Here is a 23,036-nt window from a genome sequence, read left to right on the forward strand (position 1 = left end):
ATCATTCATTCATTAAAAAAGGCAGGTTGCCAGTTAATTAGCTGAACACAATTCACATAAAACACTAACGTGGTTTTTCCAAATTCAACACAAAATGTTAATTTTAATCACTACTGCAATCTCAAAATTATTCAAACCCTTCATGAACTGCATCTTTAGTACTTAGTAGTGCACTATTTTGCTGTTATGACTTGCTGCAAATGTGCTACACAGCCAAACACCACGTTCTGGCATTGTTCCTGGAGAATCTTAGCCCATTCCTTATGGACAATGACCTCAGGTTGGCTAATATTCTTGGGTTTGTGTGCTGCAACTGCCTTCTTCATATCCCACCAAAGATCTTCTATGGGGTTTAAGTCAGTTGAGGGTTCAAGCCTTGGTGGGCTTTGAGGTATGTTTAAGGTCCATTGACGCCCAGGCTTTAGCTTTTTACAGAAGGCATGATGTTTTCTCCTTGGATTTCCTGATATTTCATTGAATCCATCTTGCTGTCCTCACGGTGCAGGTTTCCAGTGACAGAGGAGGCTAAGCAGCCCCAGAGCATCACCAATCCACCACCATGCTTCACTGTAACAGGGTGTACTGTAGACACTACATACATACTGCTGATCCATAGGCCTGAAAAAGTCCAGTTTTGTTTGATCACTCCACAGAACTGAAATCCAAAACGTCTGTGGCCAACTTTTCCTGTGCTTTTGGATCAATAGAGGTGTACGTCTTGGAGTTCAGGCATGGAGATCTTTAGCTTTTAGTCTGCGCTTTACTTTACAAACTAAAACCTTAGTCTTATGCAGACACTTGAGGATTTTGGCCAACTTGCCTCCAGAGTAATCTGGTGGCAGCCGGTGATAGCTTCCTCCTTCTCGTATCATCCAGGTAGTGCAGCCAGTGTTCCTCTAGGGTCGTTCATTCAATTTCTTAACCGCTTATCCACTTAGGGTCACGGGGGGTTCTGGACACAAACACACACAAACACACCTATAGGGCAATTCGGTGTCTCCAATTAACTTGACTGCATGTTTTTGGACTGTGGGAGGAAACCGGAGCTCCCGGAGGAAACCCACGCAGATACGCAGGAACATTCAGTGCATTTTCTATCTTTTGTATGCTTTTCCTTGTTTATGCAAGAAAATAATTTCGTCTCTTAATTTGGACAACTCTTTTGACTCTTTTTGTCACATTTCCAAAATCAAACGACACAGCCAGCAAACCCCTTATGGATCCTATGGTGTAGGTAGTACAGGAATGATGGCAAGTCCACTGTAACTACGCTGTCTAGACAGTGATGCTACACAGATACACAGCTTGTCTCTGAAATGCTAGCTGAGAGAAATGTACAGTGTTCACACTGTTCACAGTAGCAACTTCAACACACTTGTGTTTTCTCTGGTTGCCATGGCTTTTGAATGCTTCCCCCCTTGTAGTACATCAATCACATAATCCCTCCTATTGTTTGGACGGCATTCAAAAGTAAATTACATTTGATGGCTATGTTCAGTGCCTTATTGTTAAATAAACATGTTTTTCTGATTTTGTTGATGTAATAAAACTGTGCCACTGAGAAACTGCAGTTTTTTTCATATTGATTAGTTTATGTTGGATTAACTATATTATTTTGTTCTCGGGTGTAAGTGTGAATTAGTGAATAGGTGTTTAATGCCCTGTAATAGGCTGCTTTAAAATAAAGTAAACAAACTAAGTACATTTTGTATTTAGATAAAAGACACAGCTGTTTGGAGATTTGAAAAGCATCTTATGCAAAATTCATTTGGTCAATGAGATAATTACACTACATGGCCAAAAGTATTTGGACACCTGACTATAAGCTTGATGGACATGTCATTTACATTTTACACTTTCCACATATTCTCCAAAGCAACTTACAATTGTGACAGTATACACTGCAAGCAATTGAGGGTTAAAGGCCTTGCTCAACGGCCCAATAGTGGCAACCAGGCAGATGTGAGGCTTGAACCAGCGACCCTCTGATTACTAGTCCTGTACCTTAACCGCTGAGCTACCACTGCAAATCTCATTTCAGTGACATCTATGTGATCTTTTTAGTGATCTTTCTTTTCAGAAAGCTTCTCATAGGACTTTGAAGAATGATTTTGGGAATTTGTGTCTCGACTGATGTTCCAGTTCATTCTAAAACTGTTCAGTGGGAATGGGGTCAGGGCTCTGTGCAGGCTATTGGAGTTTTTTTAAACCAAACTTTCTTCATTTACATTTACATTTTCTGCATTTAGCAGACACTCTTATCCAGAGCGACTTACAGAAGGGCTTCCATAGTGAACATATAATTTCTCAAGTTTAAGTAAACAACAGTAAAAGAACACAAATCTGCTGAAACCTGTTACAACCAAAGTGTATTATTTTTTTTCTTTTTTTTGGAAATGGAAAAAAATGTTAGTAAATAAGTACAAGTCAGCTTAAGTGTTTAGTAAAAAGGTGATGAAGGTTTTTAATTGTTTTTTAAAGACAGCAAGAGACTCAGATGTTCGGACGGACAGAGGAAGTTCATTCCACCACTTGGGTGCTAGAACAGAGAAGAGCCTTGATGCTTGTATTCCTTTAGTCCTGGGTGGAGGCTCAAGTCGAGCGAGAATAGAGGCTCGGAGGTTGCGTGGTACAAGCGGGGTTTGATTTAGATATACATTCTTCATGTATTTATAAAGCTTGCTTTGTGCACTGGGGCACAGATATGCTTGAACAGGAAATTACCTTCCATGGAATTATATAATTTTCCTTGTATAATTGATTTATTACACCTGTTCACAATCGCTGTGGCTAAAACACATGAATTGAATAATTGAAAGAGGTGTCCCAACACTTTTGTCTATATAGTGCATGTAACATCAGTAACTGCTTTATCCTGGTCAGGATTATGGTGGACCTAGCACTCATCAAAGAACCACTCCCAGCAAAATAATTTGGACAAAAAGCCTTTCTATCACTACATGTTACACACTCAATAACACTTACTTATAGGTTGGGGAAATTCGGAGTAGTTTTTTTTTTTTTTTGTACATGTTTCTGGTAGATGGGAGGTAAGGATACAGAGTTAATGATCGATCCCAGGTCCCTAGAGTTGTGTGACACCAAAACTGCTCATCTAATGAAAGTCACTTGAAAAAAAAATAGTAAATATTAGATGAGGATTAGATTAGGTTATTAAAAGGCAGATTAGAAATCGTTCTAGCCAAAATGTGTGATAGATAGATGTGTGTGTAGGTAGATGGCTTGAGGTTCACAGCTAATAAGAAGTCAGTTCTCTCCAAAAGCATGTTTTGATAAGTTTGATGTGTTGCACAGTGCCCTGACCTCAAGCCTATCAAACACATTTGAGATGAATTGGAATGCTGATTGAAAGCCAGGGCTTTTGAGTAACATCAGTGCCTGATGTCATGAATGTTTTTGTTTTGGGCACTAATTTCTACCCTACAAAATCCTTTAAAAGATGACATATCTAACTAGATTCTTATCGGGTGTCCACATATTTTGGTTATAAAGTGTACACCAATGAGGCATAACATTATGACAACCTTCCTAATATTGTCTTGGTCCCCCTTTTGCTACCAAAACAGTCCTGACCCGTCCAGGCATGGACTCCACTAGACCCCTGAAGGTGTGCTGTGGTATCTGGCACCAAGATGTTAGCAGCAGATCCTTGAACTCCTGTAAGTTGCGAGGTGGGGCCTCCATGGATCGGACTTGTTTGTTCAGCACATCCCACAGTAGCTCATCTGTTGGATCGGACCACACAGGCCAGCCTTCACTCCACACGTGCATAATGTTATGCCTGGTCGGACCTCATGTCTTTATTACTTTATAACAGTAATTTAACAGTGAAATTAGCTTATTTCGCTGTGTTTTCTCAGCAGTCCCAAAGCAATTAACAGTATCTTACTATTTGGAGAGCTAAATTTAATCTTACCTGTTACTATAAATAAAAAAGAAATTCATCAGATAGCTGCTGCTTTAGACTTGTCTTGGAACTCGGTCAGCAGTTACATAATGGCTGCAAATGGCACGGTGCATTCTCTCCACTGTTAGATAGTTCTAATCTGTCAGTGCTAAGTTTCTGCTCTAGAGTGGCTAAAGATGAGCTGATGTGCACCACTGCTTTTATTCCTGGTAAACCCTGTGCTCTGGTCTTGCTTCATGTCCTTTGTGGGATTCAGTGGTAGAACATGTATTGCTGTGTCTTTCTCTGAAAGCCGCGTTATCTGCAGAGCTCTGCACTGCTGCAAAGAAAACCCTCATGAGACAGTGAATGATGTGGTCCATAGTCTCTAAGCTAGCACACCCTGTGCCTTCATAGGCTAAGCCACTGTGGATAAGGACCTGGTGAAGGCTGATAAAGAATGTATATTATTTAATTCGTCAGGGGTTCACATGTCACAGCCATGGAAGGGCAACCTTGCCCAACCTGTTCACACCTATTGACAATTTAGAGTAGCTAGTTCATATATTACATGTCCTATTATACTGGAGTAAGCATACTATTATTCTTTTATGTTATCATAAAGTAATAATAGCTTAGATGGTGTTCGGGTGGTGTAGTGGCAAAATATGCTAGCCCACTACTGCTGGGATCCAGTGTTCTAATCTCTAGTGGTGCTATTAGCCAGTCAGGCTTTTATGTACAGACATTATGTTATTTAAGGTCTGTACAGTACAAATGTTGGCAATAAAGTCAGGTAATTGCTGTGGTGTGACAGTGCCAGCCATAAAGCCACTGTGCCATCCTCAATATTATAAAATAAATGATATAAATGTATGTAATTAAAAAATATATATTGATGAGATGTATTATTACTATTTTCCTCCCAGTCTAGTCATATCCAATTACCCGACCGAGGCTACTGCTGCTGACTTCCACTCTGAGCAAGGAGTGTTGTGACCAAAACTTGTGTGCAGTAGTTGACTGCATCTTTTCATGTGTACGAGGCGAGTTCATATAGGGCTCGGTCTCGCGTATGGAGAGTCTCACATCGATCCCCATTATCCCTCGTCTCTGTACAGGCGCCATCGATCTGCCAGCAGAGGTCAAAATTGCATCAGTTATGAGAAATCCCCTCCGGCATCCAACCCAACTGATGAGCCAATTATTGTCTGTGTAGGGGCCTAGCCTACCAGTAGCAGAGCTAAGATTCGAACTTATGAGCTCCAGATGTCAGCTCTAGTTTACTAGTGTGTTTCACCGCTGTGCCACATGAGCGCCAAGATGTACTATAATAACTGGTTGACATATTAGCAGTATAGCACTGTATCTTGAGAATATTGCAAATTATATATATTAAAGTTTTAAAATCATGTGTCCTTACTTTGACATCATCTATAATCTATATTTCTGATTTTTTTGTTAGTTGCTGGGAGCGGAACATTAACATGGGCTACTGGTGGATTATTCGTTCTCCAATCCTGCTGGCAGTGCTGGTGAGATTCTCTTTTATACTTATCCACCTTCACTTACTGTCCTTTACTTATTCCTCTGTCTCATTCCAAAAATAAAAGTCCTTTATTACACTCCTCATGGAAAAAGTAACCTTTTAACACATTAAATAGCTGGACTCTTACTCTACCCAGTCTCCTGCACAAATTTAGACTTGCACACTTCTACATTCATACACACAATACAGTGAGAAGAAGCAACGTCTTCAACTACTTTTTCACTTAATTTACTTTTAGTGCAAGTATCCTCTTTGCTTGCATTAAACAACTTTAAATGCATTGCCCACTAATTAATTGGTTCTGTAGGCAAACTGTATTATATCAAGAAGAGGCTTAGTGGTGGACCTCAGATTGGATAGGTTTGTTTGTTTATTAGTATTTTAACGTCATGTTTTACACTTTGGTAACATTCATGACAGGAATGGTAGTCACTCATTACACAAGTTTCATCAGTTCACACAAGGTTATATTGAACACAGTCATGGACAATTTAGTGTCTCCAATTCACCTCACTTGCATGTCTTTGGACTGTGGGAGGAAACCAGAGCACCTGGTGTAAACCCACGCAGACACAGGGAGAACATGCAAACTCCACACAGAAAGGACCCGGACCGCCCAACCTGGGGATCGAACCCAGGACCTTCTTGCTGTGAGGCAACAGTACTACCCACTTAGCTACCGTGCCGCCCCGATTGGATAGGACAAATTGCTTCAAGCATATGTGCTTAATATGTGCTGGTCAGACAATTGTCCATTTATATTTGCTTTCATAACATGTAATGCTCCAGTATCATAAGCTTGTTTATAATACCTTATAAACAAGGTTTTAGAATGATGTAAATAAAATTGAAATAAAGTATAGAGTATGTATAGACACGCATATATATAGCAAGCAATTTTAATTGTATTTTTAATATAATTTGACATAATTTTGGGTTTAAATGAAAAAAAAAAACATTTAGTTCACTTGACAAATGTCCATGAGCACATTATGCAGCAGGTAATGTGGTTGACCCACACCAACATGGGTCCTACGGAACTTAAACATTTCTCATATTTGCCCCTTGTTTGCATGGATTTCATGTGTGATTGTGTTTTTTTTACAACTTTCTCTAAAACTCTACTCTACTCTAAAATTTCCTTGGTGCGACTAAGTAAATGAGAGAGTGCTTGTTGCCATGAGATGCACACTTCAGGGTATTTCTACCATGTAGCATTTCTGGCTGGCGATAGCCCCTCGACTATCCTGATTAAGATGAAGTGGTAACTAAGATTAAGTGAATAAAAGAACATTTGTAATTCTGCAGTTTCCCACAATAGTAAATAATATTTACTAGCTACAAAGCCATACCATAACAGAGTTTTACTAATCAAAGGTTGTTGTTTAACCATATTACTGCTTTGTTTCTTACTCAGATCAACTTCTTCATTTTCATCCGCATTATTAAGATCCTTGTATCCAAGCTGAGAGCACACCAGATGAGATATTCTGACTACAAGTTCCGGTGAGTGTTATTACATTTTGTATTACAGATGTTTAAAAAGGTTATGAATAAATATGACCAACAGATTGTTTGATTTTACAAAACTATTTATGTTACAATTATTGGCACACTTGCATATAATACTTTGGGCAGTTTTGAATTTGCCAACACAGTAGCACTGAGTCTTCTCCTGTTATACTTAATCAAATTGGATAATCCAAAGCAAGGGAAATCACTCCTAAACAGAAAGACTCCCCAGATCCTCCAGGCTTTTAGTTTATATCTAGGTTTATATCAAGTGCCTGGAATAGTCATGGCCAAAGCTTGATGCTAGGTTCCTTAAACTGTTTTTGTGTGGCTTTGGACATATTGGACATATGATTCTGACATATGATTTTGATTACTGGAATGGCAATTTAGACTTCTACTAAGAATCATTTCTTACATAACGGTATAAATTGGGTTCATTTGTGTAAAACCATTCTTGTTTATAAGCCAAACCCACCTTGGATATTTGCTGCCAAGAAGTCATTTTTTTCATATTTATTTTTACCATGAATCCCAGATTTAGACAAAGGACCAGAAGGATTTAGTGAACCTGGTATTTACATTAGTGATTAGGTAAAATAACGTGCCTTTCGAACACTTATGCAGGTAGCATCTTTTTGTAGAGTTGAAGACGTGTTAACTATCTTCTTTTTGCAAATCCCCAACTTATTCTTCAAGAAGAGTTTGCTTTTTTAATCATATTTATTGTGCATGGGGGTAAAATGCTCATGAGATTATTCTTAGGCAGGTTCATTCTAGTTCATTCTATTGTTTATTTCTAAATTATTGTCCCGACAGAAAATATTGGCTTTTTAAGGTGTAACTCGTCTATACACATTTGATTTACAACCCTAAATCAGAAAAAGTTGGGGCAGCATGGAAAATGCAAATAATAATAAAACAGTTTCTTACATTTACTTTGACTTTTATTTGATTGCAGACAGGATGAACCTGAGATATTTCATGTTTTAACTGGTCAACTTCATTTCATTTATTAATGAACATCCACTCCTGCATTTCAAGCCTGCAACACTTTCCAAAAAAGTTTGGACAGTAAAGCATTTACCACTTTGTAATGTTGCCATTCCTTTTCACTACACTTAAAAGATGTTTTGGCACCGAGGAGACCAAGTGGTTTAGTGTTTCAGCTTTTATTTTGTTCCATTCTTCCTGCAAACACGTCTTAAGATGTGCAACAGTACGGGGTCGTCGTTGTCGCATTTTACGTTTGAAAATTCTCCACACATCCTCTATTGGGGACAGGTCAGGACTGCAGGCAGGCCAGTCCAGTACCCGTACCCTCTTCTTCCGCACCCATGCCTTTGTAATGTGTGCAGCATGTGGTTTTGCATTGTCTTGTTGAAAAATGCATGGACGTCCCTGGAAAAGATGACGACTTGAAGGCGGCATATGTTGCTCTAAGATCTCAATGTACTTTTCTGCATTAATGCTGCCATCACAGAAGTACAAATGACCTTTGCCAAGGGCACTGACACGACCCCATACCATGACAGACCCTGGCTTTTGGACTTGTTGCTGATAACAGTCTGGATGGTCCTTTTCGTCTTTGGTGGATATTATGCACTGTAGAGGGAGAAATATGCAAATCCCTTCCAATCTTTGTTTGAGGTTCATTGTTTTTAAACATTTCAATCATTTTCTCTCGCATTTGTTGACAAACTGGAGATCCTCTGATCATCTTTGCTCATCAAAGACTCCTTTCCTGGAAGCTGCTTTTGTACTAAACCATGATCACAGTCACCTGTTGACATCACCTGTTTGGAATCACATCATTTTTAGTTTTTTCACCTCATTACTAGCCCTAAGTTGTCCCTGTCCCAACTTTTTTTAGAATGTCTTGCAGACCTGAAATGCAGGAATGTACGTATATTAACAAATGAAATGTTGATGTTGAAAGTTGAGCAGATAAAACATGAAATATATTGGGTTCGAACTGTCTGCAATCAAATAAAAGTCACAGTAAATGTGACTCTGTGTTTTCATTTTATTTGCATTTTCCAAACTGTCCCAACTTTTTCTGATTTGGGGTTGTATAAAGATCTACATAATGTTGTCTTATTTCATGTGTGTATTTTTACATTTCTCATTCTAATTAATAGAAAGTTGGATGTTTTAGCCCACATTTAAAATCCAATAAAACAAAAAGGCATGAATGACCAAACAAGAATTCCAGCTGAATTTAAAAAATGCAACATATTTCATTTTGTTTTTACAAGTCCTCTCACATTTTACTCACATTTTAGGGTGCAAGATATTTATATTCTACTTGTCTTCATCTTTCAGGCTTGCCAAGTCCACCCTGACCCTGATCCCTCTACTTGGTATCCACCTGATCCTTTTTTCCTTTGTCACTGATGAGTCTACCTCAAACGGCGCCATCCACCTGCGGCTTACTAAGCTCTTCATTGATCTCTTCTTTAATTCCTTCCAGGTGACAAAAAAAGCTTTTAAACCCTTTTTAGCTAAGTTTCTTTTAATTAAGTCATGTCCAGTTCTCACAGCAGCTGTCAACTTGGAAGGGTGAGGCTTAATCGTATGCATTTGTTTTACTCTAGTTTCAAACTTCTTAAACTATTCAGTGACTCAGCATGTCCCTGTGGATAGAGGCACTGTCATTCTAAAAACAATCGCTTCCTTCCTGCTTATTAGTGTATTTGACCAGTGTCTTACGTTTTTACTTTAACTTTTAATGACTAACTTTTTTGTATCAGTCCTTTGTAGTTATCAATGGATTGTTTTGGCATAGAAAGTCTTATCATGGACTGCACTGACATTCAGATTTTTTATGTTTTTATTCCTTTTTTTGTTGTTTCATAAAACCATTATGTACATTAGCTAATAGACATTAACAACAAGTGTTATTTTGATTGACAGGGTAAAGGGAAATGCTATTCTTTCCACCAAGAGATCAGTGTCAGTTATGCGCTTGTGGACTGACTGCTCAAATGCGGACCTTACGCTAGCAATTGGCTGACCGAGCACCTACACAGACATGATTGGCTCTGTCTAGTGGCCAAAGGCCTGCAATAGATTGACACTCTGTCCAGGGTATTTCTGCCTTGCGCTTAGCATTTCATGGTAGAACTGGACACTGTAACCCTGACCAGGATAAAGCGGTTAATGAAAACCGAACAAGTCTGTTGCTGTTCTGTAAGTTCTGAAAATGTGTCTGGAGTATTTGTGATATTTAATAGATGAATGAGCCAATATACACTGAACAGCCATAACATTAAAACCACCTCCTTGTTTCTACACTCACTGTCCATTTATCAGCTCCACTTACCTTATAGAAGCACTTTGTAGTTCTACAATTACTGACTGTAGTCCATCTGTTTCTCTACATACTTTTTTTAGCCTGCTTTCACTCTGTTCTTCAATATTCAGGACCCCCTGGTATTAAAGTAGGTATTATTTAGATGGTGGATCATTCTCAGCACTGCAGTGACACTGACATGGTGGTGGTGTGTTATTGTGTGTTGTGCTGGTATGAGTGGCTCAGACACAGCAGCGCTGCTGGAGTTTTTAAATACTGTGTCCACTCGCTGTCCACTCTATTAGACACTCCTACCTAGTTGGTCCACCTTGTAGATGTAAAGTCAGAGACGATCGCTCATCTATTGCTGCTGTTTGAGTTGGTCATCTTCTAGACCTTCATCAGTGGTCACAGAACTCTGCCCACGGGGCACTGTTGGCTGGATATTTTTGGTTGGTGGACTATTCTCAGTCCAGCAGTAACAGTGAGGTGTTTAAAAACTCCATCAGCATTGCTGTATCTAATCCACTCATACCAGCACAACACACACTAACACAACACCACCATGTCAGTGTCACTGCAGTGCTGAGAATGATCCACCACCTAAATAATACCTACTCTGTAGTGGTCCTGTGGCGGTCCTGACCATTGAAGAACAGCATGAAAGTGGGATAACAAAGCATGCAGATAAACAGATGGACTACAGTCAGTAATTGTAGAACTATAAAGTGCTTCTATGTGGTAAGTGGAGCTGATAAAATGGACAGTGAGTGTAGAAACAAGGAGGTGGTTTTAATGTTATGGCTGATCGGTGTATAACCATTGTTGGTGCTTCTGATTGTAGACAGGAGTTAACATGGGCATTTTGACTGGTCTGTGACTATGCAGCTGTACGTTGTGACACATTCACCTCTACACCAGGATTAAAATGATCAGCAATTTGAGCCACAGCAGATCTTTTGCCGGTCTGTACTAGACGCCATAAACTGTGCTCTGGCATTAATGAGCCTTGGCTGTGTTGTTTCATGGCTTGTCCCTCCTTGGACCACTGTTGGTGTTTACTCACCAACTTTCTAAGATACTTCAATCAAATTGATTTTATGTTTTGGCCCTCTAGTCTTTATGCCTGATCATGTCTGAAGCATTGAACACATGAACTACAAGGAATTACCATCAGCCCAGGATTAAATAATCATTGAGCGTGACTTGCACAGCTGTTACAAAATATGCATTGCCATGCGCTATGCACATGTATGCACATCTAATTACTGTTTTAAATCAATGCACGTGTTGGACTGTAACCATGACAACAAGTATAAAAACTATTTAGTCAGCTAATATTTAGACTTTGCTGCTTTGCTGCTCAAACCCAGGCTGGATTACTGCAGCTCTGTTGAATCTAAATACAATTAAATACACATTTTCATGTAAATGAAATTCAAGAGGGGATAAAAAAGAAAGCTGGATTACAAGGACTACAAAGCTATTTCTGGGACTCTAGTGAATGGATCACAGTGAGAGAAATTATCTCCAAATGAAGTAAACAGTGGTAAATCCTCTGATAAGCGATCATAAAAAAGATACAGGACAATTAAGATTCAAACAAACAGACTATTAAACCTCCACCCTCCACCCCACACACTCATGCCCATAGCTGCTGAGACAACAAATCGAACTGTTTTGAACCCTGTCCTCCCCAAGCTGCTATTTAATGCACATATCACTTTACAGTGTCTACATATACTATTTGTGTAATAATAATAATAATAATTACTACCTGTATTTTTATAATTTTTATATTTTTTGTACTTTCTTATATGATTTAATATTTTTATCTTATCTTTATTTTATTATTGCTGCTGGTCTCACTGAGAGATACCAAACAAAGTTTAATTGTATAACTACAATGACAATAAAGTCCTATCTATCTATCTATCTATCTATCTATCTATCTATCTATCTATCTATCTATCTATCTATCCATCCATCCATCCATCCATCCATCCATCCATCCATCCATCCATCCATCCATCCATCCATCCATCCATCCATCCATCCATCCATCCATCCATCCATCTATCTAATCCATCCATCCATCTATCCATCTATCTAATCCATCCATCTATCTAATCCATCCATCCATCTATCTAATCCATCCATCCAGCCATCCATCCATCCATCCATCTATCTAATCCATCCATCCATCTATCTAATCCATCCGTCCATCCATCCATCCATCTACCTAATCCATCCATCCATCCATCTATCTAATCCATCCATCCATCTATCTAATCCATCCGTCCATCCATCCATCCATCTACCTAATCCATCCATCCATCCATCTATCTAATCCATCCGTCCATCCATCCATCCATCTACCTAATCCATCCATCTATCTAATCCATCCATCCATCCATCCATCCATCCATCCATCCATCCATCCATCCATCCATCCATCCATCCATCCATCCATCCATCCATCCATCCATCCATCTATCTATCTATCTATCTATCTATCTATCTATCTATCTATCTATCTATCTATCTATCTATCTATCTATCTATCTATAATTATTCCAAGAGTGCATTAATGATTTATAAGTCACAAAAGAATCCAGACTAGCATCTAAGAGACTACCAACCTTATTCACCTGGCTAATGGGCAAATATAATAAGTATAGGAAAGTTGCAAGGTAAACAACATGAGGGAACCTGGAGAGGAAAAAACTTGTCTTATATTCCTAAAAACACATTGATGACTACCACGCCTTTTGAGATAATGTTCTGTGGACTGATGATTTGAAAGTGAATCTTTTTGAAAAACATTGGGCATTTTAGATCTGGCATAAAGCTAACACAGCATTCCACAATACGAACATTATACTAACAGTTAAACATTAGCGGTGGTGTGACCATGCGTGGACGCTTGGCTGCTTTAAGGCCTGGGCGGCTTGCTTTAATTATCAGAACTATGAATTCTGCTCTCTACCAAAAAATCCTAAACCAGCATGTTGTTCATCAGTAATCTGAAGCTTAAGCCCAACTGAGTTATGCAACATGGCAATAATCCAAAGTGTTTATTCATCAAAGTTAAGTTTTACAATGCTATAGCAAGACCTTAAATAAACAGCTTATGCTCAAAAGACCTAAATTACATCTGAATTAAAGCATTTAAAAAAATTAAAAAAAAATTAAAAAAACAGTGGACCAATTTTTCTCCACAGCTGGTTGTTGCGATATTTTTGTGTTTTATTTTGTCTGATGATCTAAAACCATTAGGAGTGACACAAATGCAAACATTAAAAAGGTTGTGAAGGGTAAATAGTGTTCAATAGCATTATATCATTTGCATTGCAGTGTTTTTTTGTGCCCACCTTGTCTATTATGCTTGTGTTGGGCATTTCCTGTTACTCATTCCATTAAATACACAGTGTGCAATCGATTTAATTGGATTCCATTCTCAAAAAATGGTCCACTCGTTTTTTTATTTGTAGATAGCTGTTTTGTTTTCCAAGATGGCTATGTTTATTTTGGCCCATGGTTTCAATTACATCTGCTAGACCAATTACTAAGATGAAGCGAACCACTTGTGTTTCATGTGATTGAGTATAAGATAAATCCCTAGGAATTAGATGCACAATCAAAGAGAACCAACAATATGCACGTAATAAAAGAAACAAAGTTTGATTCTACACAAAGGATTTATTTGGATTGGTAGAGAGCTACTGTATCTATGCCATTTAGAATTTAAGCTATTAGTCTTCCTAGGCTTTCTAAAAACACACACGTGCAATGTTTAGCCACTGCATTGCTAAAAAGACGAGAGGCACCACTGTTTATAACTTATTACTTGTTCCTAGGGGCTGCTGGTGGCCATTCTGTACTGCTTTGTCAACAAAGAGGTAAGTGGAACACTCCCACTTTATCATTACTGTCCTTGTTTGCTAAAAAGGTAAAAGTAAACCATGGTGATAAGCTTTCAGTGCCCCTATAACTAAAACAAACAAAGCTGTAAGTGTAAGCAATTTTTTTCTAGTGGGAACAGGCAAAAACAGGCAAGAAATATATATATATATATATATATATATATTAGGGCTGTCACGCGATTAAAATGTTTAATCGAGATTAATCGCGATTAAAGAACCAAATTAATCGCAAACTAATAACTAAACACAATTTGAACAGTTATGCACATTTTTATTGCAAGAACATGTTTGCCAATAAAAACATTCATAAAATGGTGATAAAATTATTAAATCTAAATTATTTTTAGAAAGCCAGCCAATGCCTATATAGAGTTGTTAACAGCTACCCATCCTTCAGTCAGTTATTTAAAATGAGTCTGTTCACATTATCTGGCAAAAGTGAGGATCTTTTCCTGTTCATAACCCTGACACTCATAATATGAACCATTTCTAGATGCAACACCAGTGGTGTAACTAGGAGCTTATGGGCCCCAGTGCAAAAAATGTTTTTGAGCCTCAACAAATTGCATATGCTGATAGCTGATCAGAATGAATGAAAAGTACTCAGAAGTTACACTTCAAGTCCAAATTCCTGCCTCTGGTATTTTAAATGCACAGTTGTAGTTATTTTAATGTTACTTAACGAAAATATTTTAATATAATAATAACGACCTGGCGAGTGCAGCCAATGGGGGGGCAGTGGGGTGAGTGGTTGAGTTCATGTCGTAATGTTCCCACGACATGTACAGTCCACGGGCTTTCCATCCAAATTCATCTGAAATACAGTTAGACTGAATCTGAGCTCATTTTCCTATAACGCGTATCTGTGCGCTCAGACGCCCGATGAGACACATCCGTGCTCTGACCATAGATGATATTAAAGCATCAATTAGTAACTGTAATTTTGTCTAGTGATGATTTCTCACGCCTTTTGAAAATGATTATTTAAAATACCCGATATTTCGCAATATGTAGCAGCAGCAGCTCGAGTGATTTGTAACTCATGACACCTGTCATGCCCGTGTTATATAAACACAATGTTGCTGTGTTAAAGCAGCGCAAATTACCACAGAGACACAAAGCATCTTATAAAAGTGCTTCCATAGTAAACATTACCTTACTCTAGTAAGTAAGTAAACAACAGTCCAAGAATACAAACCTGCTGAAAACCCTGTTAGAACCAAAAGGTTTTTTTTTAATTCAAGAAATATATAAGAGCATTAGTAAGTGAGTACATGTCAGCTTAAGTGTTTAGTAAAGAAGGGATGAAGGTTTTTACTCATCTTTTGAAGACAGCAAGAGACTCAGATGTCCGCCAGACAAGGGACGCTTGTTCCACCACTTGGGTGCAAGTACAGAGAAGAGCTTTGATGCTGGTCCTCCTTGAGTTCTGGGTGGAGGATCAAGTCGAGCGAGACTAGTGGCTCGGAGGTTGCGTGGTACAGAGCAGGATTTTGTTAGACCTTGAAGGTAACTTGGGGCTGATCCATTTTTGGCTTTGTAGGTGAGCATCAGTGTTTTAAACTGAGTGTGTGCGGCTACAGGAAGCCAGTGAAGAGAACACAGCAGTGGGGTGATGTGGCAGTGTTTAGGTTGGTTAAAAACCAGGCTAGCAGCTGCATTTTGAATGAGTTGCTAGGGTTTAATAGTGGACATTGGAGCACCTGCCAGGAGGGACTTGCAGTAGTCCAACCGTGAGATTACAAGTGACTGGACAAGAATCTGAGTGGCTTCCATGGAGAGAAATGGACAAATCTTCTTGATGTTGTAGAGGAGGAGCCAACATAATCTTGTCATGTTGGCTACATGAGGAGAGAAGATCAGCTGGTTATCCAGTATGACACCAAGGTTTCGTACATTATCAAATGGTCTGATCTGGAAGTCATCAAAAAAGATGACTAGGTCCTGGGTTGGAGATTGATCTCCAGGAATAAAACAGTAGTGTGAACACAGACAGTACAAACCTTTTGTTCAAATCAAAATATCTTAAAGGAAAATGTGCTGTAATGTGTGTTGACACACATGTAATGCACAGAGTTTGTAGGGCAGTGGTAGGTACTGGACGAGTAATTGAAAGGATACTGGTTCAAGACCCTCCACATCTGCCAAGCTGCTATTGTTGGACCCTTGAACAAGACCCTTAACCCTCAATTGCTGGGATTGCATTAATCACAGTTGTAAGTCGTTTTTCATAAAAGTGTCTGCTATCTGCTGGTTTATAATAAATCAGGATTCAAAGAACAGAACAGGATTCAAAGAAAATAACAGTTCAAAGAACAGTCAGTACTCTGACTCACAGAGACATGGACTCTACAACACATCTGAAGGTGTCTGTGATATCTGGTGGGCGGCATGGTGGCTCAGTGGGTAGCACTGTCGCCTCACAGCAAGAAGGTCCCGGGTTCAATCCTCAGGTGGGGTGTTCCGGGTCCTTTCTGTATGGAGTTTGCATGTTCTCCTTGTGTCTGCGTGGGTTTCCTCCGGGAGCTCCGGTTTCTTTCCACAGTCCAAGTTGTGTAATGAGTAACTACCGTTTCTGTCATGAATGTAACCAAAGTGTAAAACATGACAAACAAACTGTGATATCTGGTACCAAGAAATTTGGTGTGTTCGAAAACCTAGTGAGCTCTCTACATAGACAGAATTTTATGTCATACTGTCTGCTCATTAATAATGTCACTCAGTAGTTATGCTGCCCATATCTGCAGCATTTAACATACACTATATTGCCAAAAGTATTCACTCGTCTGCCTTCACATGCATATGAACTTGAGTGAACTTTGCAGCTATAACAGCGCTCCACGAGGTTTAGGAGTGTGTTTATGGGAATTTTTGACCATTCTTCCAGAAGCTCATTTGTGAGGTCAGAGATTGATGTTGGACGAGAAGGCCTGGCTTGCAGTCTCCGCTCTAATTCATCCCAAAGGTGTTCTATCAGGTTAAGGTCAGGACTCTTTGCAGGCCAGTCAAGTTCTTCAACACCAAACTCGCTCATCCATGTCTTTGTGGACCTTGCTTTGTTCACTGGTGTGCAGTCATGTTGGAACAAGAAGGGGCCATCCCCAACTCCTGAAGAACAACCCCACACCATAATCCCCGCTCCACCAAACTTTACACTCGGCACAATGCAGTCAGACAAGTACCGTTCTCCTGGCAACCGCCAAACCCAGACCCGTCCATCGGATTGCCCAATGGAGAAGCATGATTCCTCACTCCAGAGAACACGTCTCCACTGCTCTAGAGTCCAGTGGCGGCGTGCTTTACACCACTGCATCTGACGCTTTGCATTGCGCTTGGTGATGTAAGGCTTGGATGCAGCTCGGCCATGAAAACCCATTCCATGAAGCTCTCTACACACTGTTCTTCAGCTAATCTGAAGGCCACATGAAGTTTGGAGGTCTGTAGCGATTGACTCTGCAGAAAGTTGGCAACCGCTGCGCACTATGCGCCTCAGCATCCGCTAGCCCCGCTCTGTCATTTTATGTGGCCTACCACTTCGTGGCTGAGTGGCTGTCGTACCCAATCACTTCCACTTTGTTATAATATCACTGACAGTTGACTGTGGAATATTCAGTACCGAGGAAATTTCATGACTGGACTTGTTGCACATGTGGCATCCTATCACGGTACCACGCTGAAATTCATTGAGCTCCTGAGAGCGACCCGTTCTTTCACTAATGTTTATAGAAGCAGTCTGCATGCCTAGGTGCTCGGTTTTATACACCTGTGGCCATGGAAGTGATTGTAACACCTGAATTCAGTGATTTGGATGGGTGAATGAATACTTTTGGCACTATAGTGTATGTACTACCAGAACTACCATGAGCCCAACATTGCCATGACCCCTCCATTGCCATTCACACCATTGGGGTGGGGTGGTCTTAATGTTTTGGCTTATCAGAGCCATATGTAGACTCTTTAAGCTGTAAGTGAATATTTTACATTTAATTTTTTAAACTTTCTGTTTACACTACTGCATTCAGGTTCAATCTGAGATCCTGAAGTTCTGGAAGCGCTGGAGGGGGAAGGACATTGATGAGGAGTACCGTCACACCTACAGCAACACGGCTCAGGTGTCCAACAGCAAACACCACCACCTTTCCAGCAAGTCACGACTGCCGGATATCACACGCTCAGCCACGGGCATCTGCAGTCCCGAGGAGAAGCAGCTTCTGTCGTTTGGGTGTCACAATGGCACAGGTCATGTCCTCTTCACCCCCACGACACCCGAGGGTACCACAGAGAACATCCCAGCTGAGGAAACAGAGGCATGTAATCAGGCCCTGCACGGCAGTGATGAGAGCAACCTGTGAGTGTGTGCACCTCACGCTGGCTGAACCCCTCTGGCCCTGAGCCCAGTGTCCGAGCAGCGAAACGGATGTATGTGTCGGTGTGTGTGCATGCGTCATGTTTGTCTATCATATGGGAGAGTGTGTAGCACTTGTGCGGCTGCTTTACGCTAACCATCTCGTGAAAAGTGTTTGGTTTACAGGTATGTTCAAGTTACATCTACGCAACATCACTGCATCTTCAGCACACGGACTTCAACAAAAACGTGCTGTGACTATAATCCAATAAAAATTATGGACCTCGGATGAGACAGAATCTGGATTATGGTTGAATGACAGAAAAAGGAAGGAATCTTTGAACAGGATACCAAAGTGTAAAGGAATAAGATCCTTTTTCAGACATTTCAGTGTTTCTGAAGAAAAAAATGGATGCCTAAAAGCTTAAAGAACTTACGCTGTATTTATATTTACAGACTTGGATTATCAAAGTGAGTTTTTACTCCTTTACTTTTGTCCTTGGTGCCGTCCTCATTGTCAGAAAAAATCTTGAAAACGAGATATTTTTTTGGTATTTGTTTATTTTGGTGTTGTATCATGGATGGTTCTAGATCATGTTCAGGGCTTGTATTCATCAGGTCTCTCAGAATCCAAAATTGACTGCCTCAGTTATATTCTTGCCTTAGAATTAGATGCTCTACTTCTTTAAATCTTACACATTCAGGGTTACAGTAGGGTTGCCAACTTTCAGAACTGGATGGCGGGTGTTTACCTGAGCGGGAGCCTCAGAACCATATTTTAGGCAAAACAACATGCATAAAGAACATCTTGTAAAAAAATTTCTAAATAGTGCAAACAACATTTTTACATTATCCATCTTCACACTGACATGCAGCCCCGGTTCTGGATAGCGCCCCCATAGCGCCAGACCTGCTTGTGTTACTTTAGTTTCGCCCTAAGCCAGACTGAAACCTAGGGTGGAAGAATACGCACGATCCACTCTGCCCATTGCGCTACTCAAACAGCGGAGTAATTTATAGGTTGTTGTGCTGATATGCCTGCACACACGGCGTTACTAAGACTAAAAGTGAATACTGTACTACTTAAAATAATAACCAAACGCCCATGGTAGCAGCAGTTTTCTTCTGTTTCATACATATCGCCCTGTCTCAGTCTAATCTGCAGCATTTCTCTCCCATTGATAAAAATACAGAACAAAGTGCGTCCCGTATCAGTTCAATACAGAAAACGACGTTTAGTTTCCAAATAAGGAACGATTCCGTATTTTACGGGACAGTTGGCAACCCTAGGTTACAGGTACAAGAAAAAACTCAGAAGTCCAGAAATGTATTTCTTTTTTTTCTTTCTTTTCTTTTTTATTTATGCATTTTCTCCTATTTTCTCCCAGTTTAGTGTAGTCAATTTGACTTCCACTGCTGGGGGATCCCTGATTGCAGTTGTGGTGAGTATATTGCTTCTCATGCCTCCTCCGGCGACTGCACAGAGATGAGAAAAGAGTGCTCTTAGGGTGTGTCCCTGCATACACAACGCTAAGCTGCACTGCACTCATCAAAGTGTAGGTGATAAGATGCATACAGCATGCTGCCCACGTGTAGGAGGGGGCGTGGGTTAGCTTTGTTCTCCTCAATCAGAGCGGGGATCGGCATTGGTGGACATTCTAAATAGGAAGAAAAAGGGGAGAAAATGCATAAAGAAAATATTTTAAAAAATAAAAATAAATATGCCCGCTAGATGGCGCCCAGACGACCTGTGGCAATGCCAAGTTTTGAACCCGCTGCGCCACCTGGGCACTCAGATATGTATTTCTTAAACAGTTTATAAAATTGTTTTTCATATAAAATATATTTTTAATAAATAACCTCTGTGGATGCCTAGACTCCGGCAAAACGGCAGACAAAACCAATAAATGTACCAGGTAATACTCAACCAATCAACACACAAAGTTCTCAAAATAGATGAACACATTCTGCCCACGGGTCAGAGGAGACTTAAGCAGCAATATACTCACCTCGACTGCAATCAAGGATCCCCAGCAGTGGAAGACAAATTGACTACGCTAAATTGGGAGAAAATGGAAGAAAAAAGTATGTATAGCATTTTCTACAATAGACATTGTCTCAAAGCAACTCCACCTGAGCACTAATAATGAATCAGTTTTTCTTTTAAATAAATACCTAGTAGTTTTTCCTAAGCCAGAGAGCTGTTTGTCTTTTCCTATGACATATAGTACACATAGTGCCTGGGTGGTGCAGACATAGAGGTTGGCTAAATCTGGGGGTGGCCGAATGGATGGATTGGCGCCCTGTCTGGTACATTCCTGCCTTGCGCCCAATGTTTCCCATTGGAACGAGACCTGATCAGGATGAAGCAGTTGATGAAAATGACAAAAATATAGTATACATGATTAATTTTGAAATCCAGAATCTTTAAGGATTCTCAATTTTTTCAACTTTATATTCCATATGTTAGTGCTGATACAGGGTAAAAATACAGGGTAAGTCAAAATTATGTAAACACTTGAATGGCGGAAACCATTTAATCACAAAACATACTTCATTTATGTAAGATGATTTATGGCTAGTTCACACTGCATGATTTTTTCCCTGATTTCCGCTCGCCGACTGGTCTGCGCTAGATTTGCCGGCTCGGGAGCAACTCGGCGTTCGCTCTGCGATCGAAACTCGGCTCTCAAACGCTGTGTGAGAACTACTCAACAACTCGATCTGAGCGCTCGGCGACCGAAGAGAGATATCTAGCATGTCAAATATCTGGATCCGAGTCACACAACTGCCAATGAGTACTATGTCGAACAGCCAATGAGAAGGCAAGATACAGTGTGAGGGGAAACGCTGGGGAGGAATGCATTGCATTGCAAAAATATTTATTAAGCTCTAACTCACTATAGAACAATCCAAGCCAAATCCACTCAGATTCATTTATTTTTCCTACTTGATTTTACGCTGGACATCAGCGCACAAACTTGGATCTCTCGCTATTTGTTGATGTGCATTTTTGGACGTGGTATCATTAAACCCCTCGTCACTTCTCGCGTTTGTTTTTGTGACAAAACGTAGTTTGTGAGACCAGAGAAGCTCGCCTGTGATTCCAGATAGTGATAGATCGTGTAGTGTGAAACTCCCTACCGCCGATCAGTCGTGTAGTGTGAAATACACACCGACTTGAAAGACTCCTGATTACAAGAGATCCAGTCCTGTAGTGTGAACTGTACAGCGACCTGATGAGTTGGAAAGTTGTGTAGTGTGAACTTGGCATTACAGGACAGTCTCAACCTATTCGCCATCATGTTTAACACACAAAAACCAGCGAACAACAGTACCATTTAAAGCCCGGATACACATTTCGCGGGGAATAGATCCATTAGTGTTAACATAATTTTGACTCACCCGGTACTTAGGAATTATGAATTTGGAGTTGACAGGACTCCTAATTCATTGGCAGGACAAATATTTTGGACAACCAACCTCAGAATGAACTGGTAGGGCCATACTATGTAGAAATGTAGCTAATTTTCTTTACAAATCTCATAAGGTACACCGTTTCTCCAACTCCAACTGAACTGAGTTACGGCTGCATTTCCTACCTCACATGGTCTGTACACATTTTGCCAATTTTGGGATTTCCTTTTCTGCCAACTAACTGGGTTTTCACATATCCCTGGGTAAGGTTTGTTTTCTCTGAGATACATGATGTGCCACATGGCTCATTCATGCATATTAAGGAGATCAACAACTGCACACAGGAGCTCACAACTACACTGATGAGAGCAAATTCCTGTCATATAAATAAGGCTACTTACATATTCAGAATTTAATAAAAAAGAAATTCTGAGAGGCTTGGTAAATACAGGCCAAGGTCTTTGACAAATAGTATACTTAAGCAGTCCTGAAGATGTGCCTTTTCTTTCCAGGTTTGAAAAAATAAGTAAAAGACAATGTTATGTGGTTTTTCACTTTCCATCTAGTTGCTAGCATTACTAACTAAAACTGAAAACAAATATTTAGCCTTTAGCATGATGTAAATTGTGTACAGTGCTTGATGTTGATGTAAATGTATGTGCATCTTGTCCATCTGCTCCAACAAAAAGAGCTGCTGGCAAATCATATACTGTGTTTTAATTTGTACAGAGTTGATAGAAACTCCAGGTACTTTTATTTTAAAGCTTAACTGTGACTCACAACAACATGCCAACAGGCACACAAACAGATCTCTGTCCAAGGACATTCACCCCTGCCCTCATCCAGTAAAAATAGTGCAGACTCACTCGCACGCTGACTGTAATAATGTAGCCCGCTGAAAGCTGGAGAAGCTCTGACTCAGTGGCACAATGGGGCACAATGTCAGATCAGATTCATTCATGCTCTATTTTTCCAGGGGCTGTGGTATTAATTTCTGACTAAGGTGTGACGTGTTTGCAAATCAGAGCATTTAGAAGTTATGCAGTAAATCAACAAAAAATGTTGTCATGGCTGTTACTGGGAAA

At 40.0% G+C, this 23,036-nt stretch overlaps 1 protein-coding gene across 1 annotated transcript in view; it reads left to right on the forward strand.

Moving 5' to 3' along the window:
* Positions 1–22,656, forward strand: part of gcgra (glucagon receptor a) — a 148,004-nt gene extending 125,348 nt beyond the window's left edge. Inside the window, exons 10-14 of the mRNA XM_063015746.1 lie at positions 5,373–5,442; positions 6,874–6,962; positions 9,294–9,441; positions 14,124–14,165; positions 18,212–22,656. Of these exons, the coding sequence (XP_062871816.1) occupies positions 5,373–5,442; positions 6,874–6,962; positions 9,294–9,441; positions 14,124–14,165; positions 18,212–18,541 (679 nt within the window). The 3' untranslated portion in view covers positions 18,542–22,656. The remainder of the gene's footprint in view (positions 1–5,372; positions 5,443–6,873; positions 6,963–9,293; positions 9,442–14,123; positions 14,166–18,211) is intronic.
* The last annotated feature ends 380 nt before the right edge of the window (positions 22,657–23,036 follow it).

This window comes from Trichomycterus rosablanca, chromosome 2 (assembly GCF_030014385.1).
Source record: "Trichomycterus rosablanca isolate fTriRos1 chromosome 2, fTriRos1.hap1, whole genome shotgun sequence".
Taxonomy (NCBI): Eukaryota; Metazoa; Chordata; class Actinopteri; order Siluriformes; family Trichomycteridae; genus Trichomycterus; species Trichomycterus rosablanca.